At 32.4% G+C, this 13,156-nt stretch overlaps 3 protein-coding genes across 3 annotated transcripts; 2 read left to right on the plus strand and 1 right to left on the minus strand.

Annotated features, from left to right (window-relative positions):
* Positions 1–2,823: 2,823 nt before the first annotated feature.
* On the minus strand, positions 2,824–6,896 carry LOC125807384 (uncharacterized). Its single transcript, XM_049487094.1, has 5 exons — positions 6,775–6,896; positions 6,057–6,291; positions 5,247–5,942; positions 4,790–4,877; positions 2,824–3,335 (listed from the first exon to the last, which is right to left on the minus strand). The coding sequence occupies exons 1-5, from the start codon at positions 6,894–6,896 to the stop codon at positions 2,824–2,826; spliced, it is 1,653 nt and encodes a 550-aa protein (XP_049343051.1).
* A 3,084-nt stretch (positions 6,897–9,980) lies between these two features.
* LOC125840429 (chaperone protein dnaJ 11, chloroplastic-like) lies at positions 9,981–10,588 on the plus strand. The gene has a single exon (XM_049519417.1). The coding sequence runs from the start codon at positions 9,989–9,991 to the stop codon at positions 10,481–10,483; it is 495 nt and encodes a 164-aa protein (XP_049375374.1). The 5' UTR covers positions 9,981–9,988; the 3' UTR covers positions 10,484–10,588.
* A 1,726-nt stretch (positions 10,589–12,314) lies between these two features.
* Positions 12,315–13,026, plus strand: LOC125840411 (chaperone protein dnaJ 11, chloroplastic). Its single transcript, XM_049519392.1, has one exon. It carries the CDS (start codon positions 12,330–12,332, stop codon positions 12,816–12,818), a length of 489 nt encoding a protein of 162 aa, XP_049375349.1. The 5' UTR covers positions 12,315–12,329; the 3' UTR covers positions 12,819–13,026.
* The last annotated feature ends 130 nt before the right edge of the window (positions 13,027–13,156 follow it).

Below are 13,156 nucleotides of genomic sequence, written 5' to 3' on the forward strand. Positions count from 1 at the left end.
TTTTTTTTAAAATTAAATTCATAAAATACACCAAAAATAATTTATTTATTTTTAAAAAATATATATATATCACGGGGCATGCAACAAATGTGAAATGTAGGATCGTTTTGATTATTATCGTGTGTATTAAATTTTCTTTGTTTTTGACTAATAATTCCATTCATATCATAATGACTTGTAATGACGTGTCAATGATAAATATGCCATGAAGCCACTTGAATGAACAAACAAACTATGAAAGATATGATTTTGACATAAACACGTCATCGACAGCTCGGATACTAGTACGAAATAATGAGAATAGTTTTAGGTTCTACAAAATTTAGACTCAAACAGAATCGGTTAGTCATATTACAGAAAATTTATGGATTAATAGATACGAAAAATTGAGATAATCTTGATTTTTTGTTTCGTGACTCGAAAACTCCGTAAAAATGACGATGGTCCAAGAACAATGAACATCACTCACTAGGTTGTCACGAATGGATCCACAGACCGCAATTGGGGTTAAACGAAGTCGAACAGTCATATTGCAAAAAATTCATGAGTATTAGCACATGAAAAACTGAGATAGTCCTTAATTTTGTTTCGAGGCATGGAGACTCCAAAATAAGTGACTGGTCATTGGAAAATAATGAGAATAGTTCACTAGGTCGTTTCAAATGTACCTATAAAATTTGGGATCAAGCGGATTCAGTCAGTCATATTCTAGAAAATTCATGGACTAATACACACAAAAAGTTGAGATAATCCTGAATTTCTATTTTATGATCACAAAACTCAAAAAGAGCGTGGTGTCGGTCATGCAAAGGCAAAGAGTATCTTTCACTAGATCGTTCCAAATGAACTTATAAAAATTGAAATTAAAGAGTCTGTCATTTATGTCTGAAAAATACATGAACTAATAGACATGAAAAATTAAATTAATCCTAATTTCTTATTTCTAAGTTGAAAACTCCAAAATTCGATACTTGAGAAACAATGAATATCGTTCATTAAGTCTTATAGAAGTATAGTAGGATTTTCTCATTGTTATTGTGTATAAATTTAAGTTTAACCATATGATATTGTTCATTGAATCTAACTAATCAAAATTCGTGTCAAATAATCAAATAAGTCCACCAAGAATATTTGTTTTTTCCTTCATTTTATTCATCTTTTAAAACAAAACACAAATACAAAAGGGGAGTCCACTTAAAATAGTAAATTATCAACGAGTTTTTCAAAGTAATTTTAGCTTCAAAACATGATCGAAGAAGTTGGAAGAATTCCAAACTAGTTCAAACATGCTATTTATGTTCTAATAGGGGGTATAATATGAAATTATCCTTTATATCGAGTAAGAATTAAGCATGTAAGGCTATTAATTCATTTATTTATACTCGGTTTAATTTGATTGTCTATTTGACGCTTTGATTTGAAATATTATTTATTGAAATGAATAACAATTGTTGTCCAATAATTGATTTCTCCATTTCAATCAAGAGAAACATATGATTACATTAGATGTTAAACCAATCATTACCTCCTCCAATTATTATTATTTTCGCAAATAATGCCACAATTATGTGATAATGACAGATGCAATCATGTTTACGTGAATGATCATCTGCTTGCAATTTCAACTTTCAAACATTTTCCAATAAAATTATCGTGTTTCAATTTGTTTATTTGGTTTTGACCTGATTAGAAGTTAAAAAAAAAAGGTTTTTTAATCTTGTGATTTCAAAATAAAAATATATAGATGTATCAAAATATCTTTTAATCTTGTAATTTTAAACAAGTCATGTCGAAAGTTAAAATTAAAGAATTATTAAAAAGGAAAAAAGACATTGTTTTTTAAACGGACTTAAAATGAAAGTAAGACAAAGAAACCGAGGGAGTAAGCAATTTAAGTCTTTTAACAATACAAACTTCAAACTTTATACAGTCTAAAACTAGTTTTGACAAAGCCTAACTTCAAACAAATATAATGTAGCTGAATTTTATCAATTTATAATGTGATATATGGGCTCTATTTTGATCCTTACTATAACCTTTTCTCTCAAATTATGGATTTTATATAAATATATATGTTAGGACAATTCAATGCCAAAGCCTCAACCATTTGCCTTAAGTGGGCTCATAGATATAAAACCCATCTAAATGTGGGCTCAGGTTGCCATCCAGATTAACCCACAATAATATATATATATTATGATTTTAATCCAAAAAAGAACAATAAATAGACTGATTTCAGCAAGACATGTCAACTATAACAATCAAAGACCAGCAAAAATTTAAAATGTAGGAGTATCTATGTTTATTATTATAGAGAAATGTTATGCATAACGTTATCTAATTCAAGAAATTAAAAAAATGGTCAGTTTCAACCAAGTTGAAGGGAAAAAAAATAAAAGAAAGATTTGAAGTAATGGTAGAGCACAACTGTTGATGACACATTCTATAATTTATTACTACAAAATTTTAGTCGTGTTATATGAATTATTTACTATACTTAGAATTTAATAATCGTTCGGGAAAATGTTTCTAGAAGGTATAGTACATGTGGAAATATCGAAAGAAAATGATAAGTATTATTTCATCACTAACGGGTCGTTTGGTTTGAATACAAGTTATGATGGGATAAGTTATGCTGGGATAAGTTATGCTGGGATTAGTTATACTGGGATTAATTATCCTGGTATTATTTCTTATTGATTGTTTGGTTTGTTGTACTAAAAATAATACTTTCTAAAAGTAAGTGGTTTGATTACAAAAATACCCTCTTATTTAACTTTTTGTATATTTCTTTGGTAGAGTTTTAGTTAAAACCAAATTTAACTACTCAATCCATCCAACATAGAAAATCTTATCAGCTTTTCCCAGCGGATCTGTTTCAGCAAACACTGTTTGAATTCCCACTTCACTTGCTATTGCTCTTGCTGCCGCCCAGTTATCACCAGTCACCATGACACTTGTGATGTCCATTGAGTGGAGAAAAGAAACAACGCGTGCAGCGTCTGGCTTTACAGGATCAGTCACAGCAAAAGCCCCAGCTATTTTCTCATCCACAGCAACCAAAACACAAGTCCGAGAAAAATGTTCATGCTCTGAAATGTAGTTATCAACTTCACTGCTTACTGGGACGTTGAAAGCATGCATAAGCCTCCTATTTTCGACTAGGATTTTCCGTTCTCCAACTTTTCTGCTTACGCCAGCTCCAGTGTGCACTTCAAAGTTCTTTATCTCAGAGTGAAATTCATTTTCAGCACCGTGCTTCAGGCGTAACTTTTTGGCATGGTCCACAACTGCTTTTGCAATAGGATGCTCACTATTTGCCTGAAAATCAAATTCTGGACAAATAAATCCAACACAGATATTCCCAAGATAATTGATACTTCACTAACTTTTTTTTAAAATAACTTCTTCACTGATGATTACACAATGAAAATACCTCGTTTTATTTGAGTTCATTGAATAGCCTAATTTTATAATGGAAAATCAAAAATATATAGAAGGAGTAAAAACTCGTCTTTATTGAAAAATCGAAGAAAAACCCTTTCGTTAAAAGTAAGAAAGAACCTTTCTAGAAAAAAAGAACGAGCACTAGAATCTATACATTGATTCACAATTTTTTTGAACCATATGCATCAAAAGGCGCATGTATGGGTTTAGTGATTCCTAACTGAACACGATTGTAGGTATTCCACTTTTATTATGAGAAGTCCAAAAATCTTTCACTTCAATGGAATTAATGTTAGCTGTGGTAACTGATGTAACTATATAGCTGCAATAACTGATGTAACTACATTCACAACAATTAACACTCTCTTGTAGAACAATATAATATGTTCCCAAGTCAAATTTGCCTGCAATATCAAGGTTACACTTCAAAAGAAAAAACGGAACTAAAAGTGGAAAGCGATGCATTATCATTTTACAAATACAAGTTGAGAAGAAATCATGTATGCACCAAAGTTATTATCTCATGTACCAGAGGGCCATAATATTCAGTTCAAATAATTTACTATTACGATAGTACTGAAGCTTCAATTCATGGAGAGGGCCATAGGATAGGAGGTAGACTAATTCAGAAACTTTATGGTGATAATTGAAGGTCAGTCATGTTGAGCTATGAGCTATGAGTCCTTAGCTATGCCACATATGGAGTTTTGATGATTAACAAATATAACAAACATGATGCAAGAACTGGATGTTAAACATGTCTCAATAATGGCAGATATTGTTTATGACAAAGAACTACTGAAGAACCAATTCTTTAACATGTCTATTGTGTTTATGGCAAAGAACTACTGAAGAACCAATTCCTTACTGTCTATTGCAAGATCTGACTACAGAAGTACACTGCAAGAAGCAAAGGAATTAGGTCCTTCACAGGATACTACTGAAACTGTTGATCAGGAACAAAGCAAATTCCAAGTGCATGAAGGATTCCTTGAGGAAATGGAATTACAGCTAATCACATAGATCAAGGAACAAGAAATCAAAATGAAAATATTACAACAATTGCACACTTGGAAAGAACTTTGGAAATAGGAGAAACACAAAGGAGGCTGACGCGCAAATGAAAACCAAGTTAAACTTGGATTAGGTTCTTGGATTCTTCCACTTATTGATAGCATCCAAAACACCGGGTCGTTTGGTTTGAATACAAGTTATAATGGGATAAGTTATGCTGGGATAAGTTATGATGCGTGTATGCTGCTGTATGTTGTTAAACAGAGGCACCAGCAGTAAACATTTTCCAGTATTAAACAGAGGCACCAGCAGGATACAACAAACCAACCAACACTACAACTAAAACAACAGCTAAAACAAGAGTAAAATTTCAGTAAATATTCACCAAAACACCTGTCAAAACTGAAACAAAAGCTCTGCATCAAAGCAACAGAAAAAACAAGACCAAAAATTGGTCTACCATAGTAGAAAAAATGAGACAAAAACTATAGGGAAGCAACATAAGCAACTGCACAAAAATTGATAACTAGTAACAAACTTACAACAAACTTAACTTTTACATGAGAGTTAATCTATTTAATAGATTTTACATATACAAAAGATTCTAGCATCCTCATGACCTACATTAGTCATACACAAAAGAGTGTGAACATAACTAGAGGATCAAAAAATGGCACTCCAATCAAAGTTTTGATTTGAAACTTTTAGTTGAGCAAAAACTATCACACTAGTGCCACCATTTATATACACAAGCTTATCATACTTCAAAGTTTATCATTGACGACCATGAACATCATTGTTTGGCGCTCAAGCTCACCCATACGTAAAAAGATTTCCATATTTTTGACATCTTCACAGATAACCTTTTTAGCTTTGATACGTTGCTCTATGGTGTACAAATCAAATGTAGGAGATTCAATGATGGAATAAATTTGACCACGCATATCAGAGTGGTCACGATTTCCAATCTTGTCTATCAACGAACCAATTCTTTTATCTTGGCTTTCAGTAAAGCTTTTCATAACTTCCGTCATACTCTTGAGAAATGTTTCATTAACATCTTCCACAACCCTCTTTCTTTTCTTGCCTTTTTCTTTTTCATTGACACTAGAAGAAGATGTTTTAGCATATTTACCTTGCTTTTCAGATGGTCCAGTATGTTCACGAGGAGATCCTCCAGCATATTCATTTTCAGTTGTTTGAGTAAAATTATGTCCTGTATCAGTATTTTCAGCTTCTTCAGTAGGTGCATTAGGTCCATGACTAGATTCATCTTCATATTCATCGTCATCAACATTGATAAGAAATCCTAAACTCATATCAGTAGAAAGTCCTGATGTTCGACTCTTTAAGATATCCTCAACAGCATCCAGTGGCCCTTCTGCATGTTCCCCAGTTGCCCTATCTTTTCCAAAAATTTCCTCCCAATCCGCAAACAGTGGCCATTTTTTAGAATTCATGTTGCTTGCACCAGGTTCATCCTAGACAAACAATAAAATAAAGATGACAATTTTATATGTATTAATTATAAATTATGAAGACTGAAGAAATATCTATATGAAGTAATAATATTCTAATAGCAAAATATTAATTACCTTTAAAAATTTATCCCATTCTTTTGGATCATCAATAATTATAGTTCCATCACTATATTGAAATCCCAAACCACTCCTACCTTTTAGTAAACTTAAGCTTGCATAACTTCTCTTCCAAAATTTTAATTTAGAATTGACATGTGGTTCGCCTTTCAAGCCACTTTCAGGATGATGTTCACGCAAATAGTGTTCCAACTCCATCAGATATCCTGGCCTAAAAGTTCCATTATCAGCTCTCCAACCATTAACACATAACTCTTTCAAACCATTTATAAGAGTACTTTCTTCCGTAGGAGTCCATGTCCTTCGAGTTGACGGTGTTGATCGTCTTCGTCTTGATCTTTTTGGTGGTTGCATTGAAGATTTCTGAATTTCCATTTGTCTGAATAATTTTGTGAAACAATCATTGTTAGTATTAGTTACCATCATAAAAAGCGAAAGTATCTCCAAATCATTAGTTAGCATCATAAAAAAAATTCATACACTTCAATGTACAAAAACAATAAATTAAAAACATACAAATACAACACAAAAAAGAAATAAATTAAACACATTATAAATTAATGTAAGTAATTGTTTCTTATATCATAAAAAGCTAAAAGTCGATGCATCTTACAAGAATATCAAAAACTAAAGGGAAGAATAATTCAAATGTAGCATAAAACATATAACAAGCACAACATAATGGAAAGATCAATTGTTTAAGTGAGCATTCCACATTGATTGAGCCAACTCATCCCTCCATGTGGTCCACTCTTGAGATGATTCAACAACATCAATGTTATCTTGTTGATATTCTACTTGTTCTTCCACATCGATCTCTAAGGGATCCACTTCCATCTCTCTACGAATAAAGTTGTGTATCAAACAACAAGCGCTAATAATCCTGTTATGTATCTTAACCGAGTACCAAGAAGGGCTTCTAAGAATTCCCCAACGTCCTTTCAAGAGACCAAATGTCCTTTCAATAGCATTACGAGCTCTAGCATGCTTCATATTGAAAAGCTCTTCTCGACATTGAGGTGGTGGATTTTCACCTTGCCAATCCCTTAACCAATATCTATAACCTCGGTAAGGTGAAAGAAAACCATTTCCATTTGTATATCCTCCGTCGCACAAATAATAATTACCTATAATATAAATAAGAAATTAGTTGCTTTTATACAACATTATTTTTGTGATATAATTTTAATGTGAGCATATGTATAGAATTACCCTCGGGAATTTTCAAACCATTCGTTCGAGTTATAGCATTTCGTAATACACGACTATCAGCCGCTGATCCTTCCCAACCAGGTAATACATAAGTAAAATTAAGATTTTTATCACAAACTCCTAGTACATTAGTTGCTATTTCTCCTTTTCTTGTCCTGTATCTTGGTTTGTCCTTAGATGGAACTCTAATCTGAATGTAAGTACCATCCAATGCACCTAGACATCCCTATAAAAAAATTATAACACTATCTCAAACAACAAAAATTTCTTCGTAAAATTATATTTATTTTACTTTTACATAAATTAATAGATACCTAATTGAAAGTGCATATACCTTAAACCATCTCCATCGATCGTCAAGCTCATCTTCAAGCACCGGTTTGGGGTTAACAAGTAACAGTGGAGCTAGTTTTAGAATAACTTTCAAGCATTCATTGAAAGCTTGACTTACGCTCCAGCCCGATCTAATATAATCAACCTTAATGGATCTATTCTTCTCATGATGAGCCAAAATATTTAAAAACATTGCTAACTTTTCACTACTTGACATATATTTGCTATCAGTCAAACCTCCAACTTCCTTAGTTAAGAGAACTAAAGTGTGAAAAGAATTTCGATCCATCCTTAACTTATCAATACATGATGTGTCACTGTCTTGTATAATACAATTTAAATGAGATATAATTTTAGGAACTCGACTACTCATAAGGTACCTAATCACATGCCTATTTCTTTTTATAGAAATACCATGAATAACCATGAAAAGAAAAATAAACATAACAAGAAATTGTTGGCACAATATCTCCTCAAGTATGATAAAACATTCAATATCGGACTGTAGTTGATGATCCATAAGAAAACCTATTTGTTCATTAAAAAATGAAAAGAGTTAATACACACACACACAAAAAAACAATTAAAAAGAATCAACAGGGCAACTTTAAAATGAGGACAACTTGAAATTGTTTACAAATATTTCAAGCACATATAAAGAACAAACTTTTTTCAAAATTTACAAAAGCCCTAAAACATAACATTCTAGATTTATTTATTTTTTTGATTTAAAATTTACAAAAGCCCTAAAACATAACATTCTAGAATTTTTATTTTTTTTGATTTCTTCCATTAAGTAGAAAAGATGAGTGTATCCAAATTATTATGCAATAGATCAGAGAATTATTAATGATGACAAAGAAAGAAAAGAGAAACAAATTCTGAAAAATAAAAAAAATTTACCTTGTTAGAAACTTGAAAGTTGAAGGTTATTGGTAAAGAAGTTCTTCAATCACCCATCTATGGCTTCAATGGAAAATGAAAAGTTGAGTGTACCCAAATCAAAGAGTGATTCTTCTTACTACAATGAAGAAGAGAAGAAAATTGGAAGCTAACACCATAAGCGGTGTTTGTGAAACTTATCATAAAGGGTTTGAAGGGTAGTTTTGTCATTTAATAAATTTACCTTTTTGGAGGGATAACTTATCCTGGTACTATTTATTAATCCCAGGATAAGTTATCCCAAACAACCCAACCAAACACTAAATAAAGTGCCACTAAATATTTATCCCGGGATTATTTGTCCCAATCCTTCACACCAAACGACCCCTAAAAGTTTGGGATTCAAATCTTACATTCCTGCTTATAGAATTACATTTATTAAAGTACGCTTTATTTCTAACATAATTTTTTTTTTTATACAAATCTATATTTATCAAATCACAATATAAATATCGGACATTGGGTCTCCAAACGAAGAGAGATTTGATAAAAATTGGAAGGGGACGGCAATAGTCAAATGAAGAATAGTGACATTTCACCAAATTGTGTGTTTTTTGTGTAGTGAAAGGGAGGTGCTATAAAAATTATTAAAAAATAAAAAGGGAAATGCTTCTAGAGGAATTGTCACGTTAGAAAGGACTATTATTAACTATGAGCTTTGAGACCACAGTTTTGTAATGTTCCAAATTCCTACATTCAAAATCTAAAAACTCATCGATTTCAAGTTAATATATATATACTACTTCTCTTGTAGTGTTGCTAAAGTTACAATATCCCAAGCTAACCAATGTATTTCTTTATTTTTGTGTTGAGATTCGATTAATTTAGATTCGTACAAAAAAAGATTCATTTTTTAGGCAAAACATTACTTGTCAAAAATGACTCAAATTCAAGACTTCTAATTAAGGGCTCATTTAGTCATATGATATGGAATCATAATTTAAAATTACATAAATCAGAAGTTCAAGTTTTATTTAGACATATAATTTAAAATTATAATCTCAAATACATGTTCAAATATTAAGCTGAAATTATAATTTCATATCGTATGTTAAAACGTTTATTAATAATGAAACCATATTTATTATCCCACTACTAAATTACAGGGTTTGTACTCAGCCAAACTCACTAATTTTGACTTAAATCATACATTTCAATTATACTTCCGAAATGATAAAATCAAACTCAATATCACTCAATTTATTTGGTAAACGAAATCAATTCAACTCGTCTATTTGACACCTCTCTCTGAGTTAACTAATGGATGAGTACAAAGGAAAAAATGCATAGTCAGCACACAGTCTTCTAAGTTCCAACTGTAAACCAATAGAAACAAACGGTGGGTGCTTAACATCTATATAAAATCAGATCTCACCTTCTCTTATAAATTAGTAACTCACAACTTTCTTCATCTCACTCTACTGAAACAAAATCATTTTCCGATGGTCCAATCGCTAACTCTACCGGCCGGAAATACTTTCCGTTTTTCTCTTCACAGCCCTCCTTCTTCCACCGCCGGTTTCAGATCCGGAGTCACATTTCCCCGAAGGAATAATCGAACAGCAGCGGTATATGCCGCCGCCGTTGCGGAGGCACCGCCGGTATTACGAAGAAAAACACCGGCGAGTCTCTACGATGTGCTTAGGATAAAATCAAATGCGTCTGCGAAAGAGATAAAATCAGCTTACCGGAATTTAGCTAAGCTATACCATCCCGATGCTGCGTCTCTGTCGGAGGAATCTTCCGACGGCCGGCATTTCATTGAGATTCACGAAGCTTATGCTACGTTATCAGATCCTGTTTCTAGGGATCTGTACGATCTCAAGATAAACATGAGCTCCGGCCGACGAGGATTTGGGAGCTCCGACGATGGTATTCGAATGAATGGGTCAGAGTTTTACCCGACCCGAAGATGGGAAACGGATCAGTGTTGGTGATGTCAGATGATTAGGATTTAGGGGACCCACTTTGCCGCGTTAATACTGTATATGGCATTTTATTAGTTGGAGATTAGATACGTATATATCCTGTATTTTTTTTTTTCCAATTTATCCTGCTTTTGAGGATCCAATGGAATTTTAATTTTTTTTTAGAAACAAAAAGTCTCCTTTGAGGATATGAGTAAATACATATTTGACAATTTTATCCCTTATTCATATAAGGCTTATCTTTAAAAAAATAAAAAATTAATAAGGTGTATTATGATAACAATAGTAATATACTCAGTGAAATTTAATCAAATAAGGTCATGCAAATTTTACGATCACTTCGTGCAAACGGAGAGGTAATTTTCGAAATCATGATAGTCACATAATTTAATATTATTTTATTTTCAATCTATGTGATGGTATTTGACTTGCATAATCTAAGAAAAACTTTTAAAACATTTAGCAAGATATAAGACACAATTAAAAAAAATATTCATATAGGTAGTATTTACTAGTGAGGAATTTGATTTGGTGGAAGACACGATGGTTATTATTTTCACATGAGGCGTGATGAATCAAAATTTTAATCAATGGATGATCTTCTACTAATTAAGGAAAGTTTTTTAAAAAAAAAAAAATTGGGAGAGATGGTGGTAAAGCACAACTATTACAAAGACATGTGATAATATTACTAATTTAGTGGTTTAAGAAATGGTTTAAAGGAAAAGGTTTCTAGAAGGCTTATCTTATAGTTGAATGCAATTATAATTGAAAGCTATTTGTAGTGCATGAAGACCTATCCAACCTTCAAAGTACAAACCCAATTTTGGATTAGAAAAAAAAAAAACTAAGTAGACGTCAATAGTACCAATTAATGAATAATGACAATGACTTTTCTCCAATTTTGGATCTAGAAGCATTGTCCCCCACCCTCCCCAATTTTCAAAGTATTAAATGATATGATTCAAAATTGGTGAAGAGTCCAAAATGATCATTCAAAACTTATCTTAACATGATTGAAAATTGTAGTTTTGACAAGTCAGTGAGTCATTTGGAAGTCTCAAGTAAAAGTATTCAATTACTTGAAGATAAAACTTTGACCCCAATTGTAAAAAGAATTTGTTTGAGTTGGATAGAATTTTGTTGTATCTAAGGTATATTTTGACTTCTTTGAACTTAGTTTCACCTCTGTTTCTTTTTAAGAGCAATTGTTTATCAAAAAAATTGTCAGTTTGATTAGCAGTAAAATTTATAAAATGGGGTTAAAGGCATTGAGTTAAAGTCAATGATCAATTTCATTTCTTTTCGGAGAAAATATAAGAAGGCTGATCTCGCAAGCTGCCCAATTATGGTAAAACTTTATCGAATCAATGCTAAATAGTTTTGTTTTAATTTAATCATATACCACAATCTGATTCATTCTTTCGCAAAGACACAATATTTTTTTCTATGTTCATCCCTAATATTAGGAAGTATATAATAGAAAATACCAACACTAGTTGTCCTTGTACGTCAAGCATTGTGTAGTAAAGTCCATAATTTATACCACTTCAACAACATATGATAGAAATTCTACATCTACTACCACTACAACTAGTCTACAACTCTAAATCTTCTAGAAGCTTAATAAACAAAAAGCTCTCAATCTTCTAGAAGATTAAAAAAAACACAAAAAAAATAATTAAAAAATGCCTAATCAGCACACAGTCTTTCATTTTCCAACTGTATTTCTTAAATAAACAAAAAATCGGTGGGTATGCCCGCCGTCCTCGGTTTAAAGATTCCCTCCTTTTAGACTTTTTAGCTTTATATAAAATCCTCTTTCTCATTTTCTCTTTCATCCTAAAAAATTGAAATGATTCAATCCCTAACCCTAATTTCTTCAACTTCCTTCCCCTTTTCCGTTCACAAATCATCCTATTCCGCCGCCGCGCCGGTCGGATCTAATCGCCGCAGTTTGTTCACCGGAAAGAGTAATCGGAGGGGGACAATATGTGCATCTGCCGTTGCCGAGGCTCCGATGATGATGGAGAGAAGATCGGTGAGTTTATATGAGGTGTTAAGAGTTAAAAGAGACGCATCACCGAAAGAGATTAAGGCTGCTTACCGGAATTTAGCGAAATTGTATCATCCTGACTCTGCTGCTTCTCTGCCGGAAGAATCGTCCGACGGACGGGATTTCATTGAGATTCACGATGCTTATGTTACGCTATCTGATCCTTCAGCTAGAGCTCTATACGATCTCAAGCTGCGCGTGGGCTCTCGCCGGCGAGGTTTTGCTCGGTCGGTTGATGGATTTCGTATATACCCGACCCGGAGATGGGAAACGGATCAATGCTGGTGATAGGAGATGATGATTAGGGACCTACATTTCTCCGCTGTATTTTTTTTGTCAAATGGCATTTAGATGGAGATTTAGCTTATGTACATACTACATCCTGCTTTTCATTTTTTTTTGTTCCTTCTTTGTTCTCTGTCTGTAATTGAGCCATTGGCAAAAATGAAAAAAAAAAAAAAAAAGAGAAAGAAAATTTTCTTGTTTGAGGAACAAATACTTGTGTTAATTCCATATATGGAGGATAGATTGCAGGCAAATCAGCTCTACGCACCGATTTTCTGTCTCACTTTGGTTGTTTATTTACTAGAAGTTTTTTTTCTTTTTTTTTGTTGTTTTGAGTGTTA

The sequence above is a fragment of the Solanum verrucosum genome, unplaced genomic scaffold (assembly GCF_900185275.1).
Source record: "Solanum verrucosum unplaced genomic scaffold, falcon-dt-bn FXZP01000277.1, whole genome shotgun sequence".
Taxonomy (NCBI): domain Eukaryota; kingdom Viridiplantae; phylum Streptophyta; class Magnoliopsida; order Solanales; family Solanaceae; genus Solanum; species Solanum verrucosum.

Coding starts and splice junctions, on each gene's coding strand:
- LOC125807384 (XM_049487094.1), bottom strand. CDS start 6,896: ATGGAAGTGGATCCCTTAGAGATCGATGTGGAAGAACAAGTAGAATAT. Junction 6,292..6,774: donor GATGAGTTGGCTCAATCAAT/GTGGAATGCTCA, acceptor TAATGGTTGGAG/AGCTGATAATGGAACTTTTA. Junction 3,336..4,789: donor TTGTTTTAGTTGTAGTGTTG/GTTGGTTTGTTG, acceptor TTATTTGTCCAG/AATTTGATTTTCAGGCAAAT.
- LOC125840429 (XM_049519417.1), top strand. CDS start 9,989: ATGGTCCAATCGCTAACTCTACCGGCCGGAAATACTTTCCGTTTTTCT.
- LOC125840411 (XM_049519392.1), top strand. CDS start 12,330: ATGATTCAATCCCTAACCCTAATTTCTTCAACTTCCTTCCCCTTTTCC.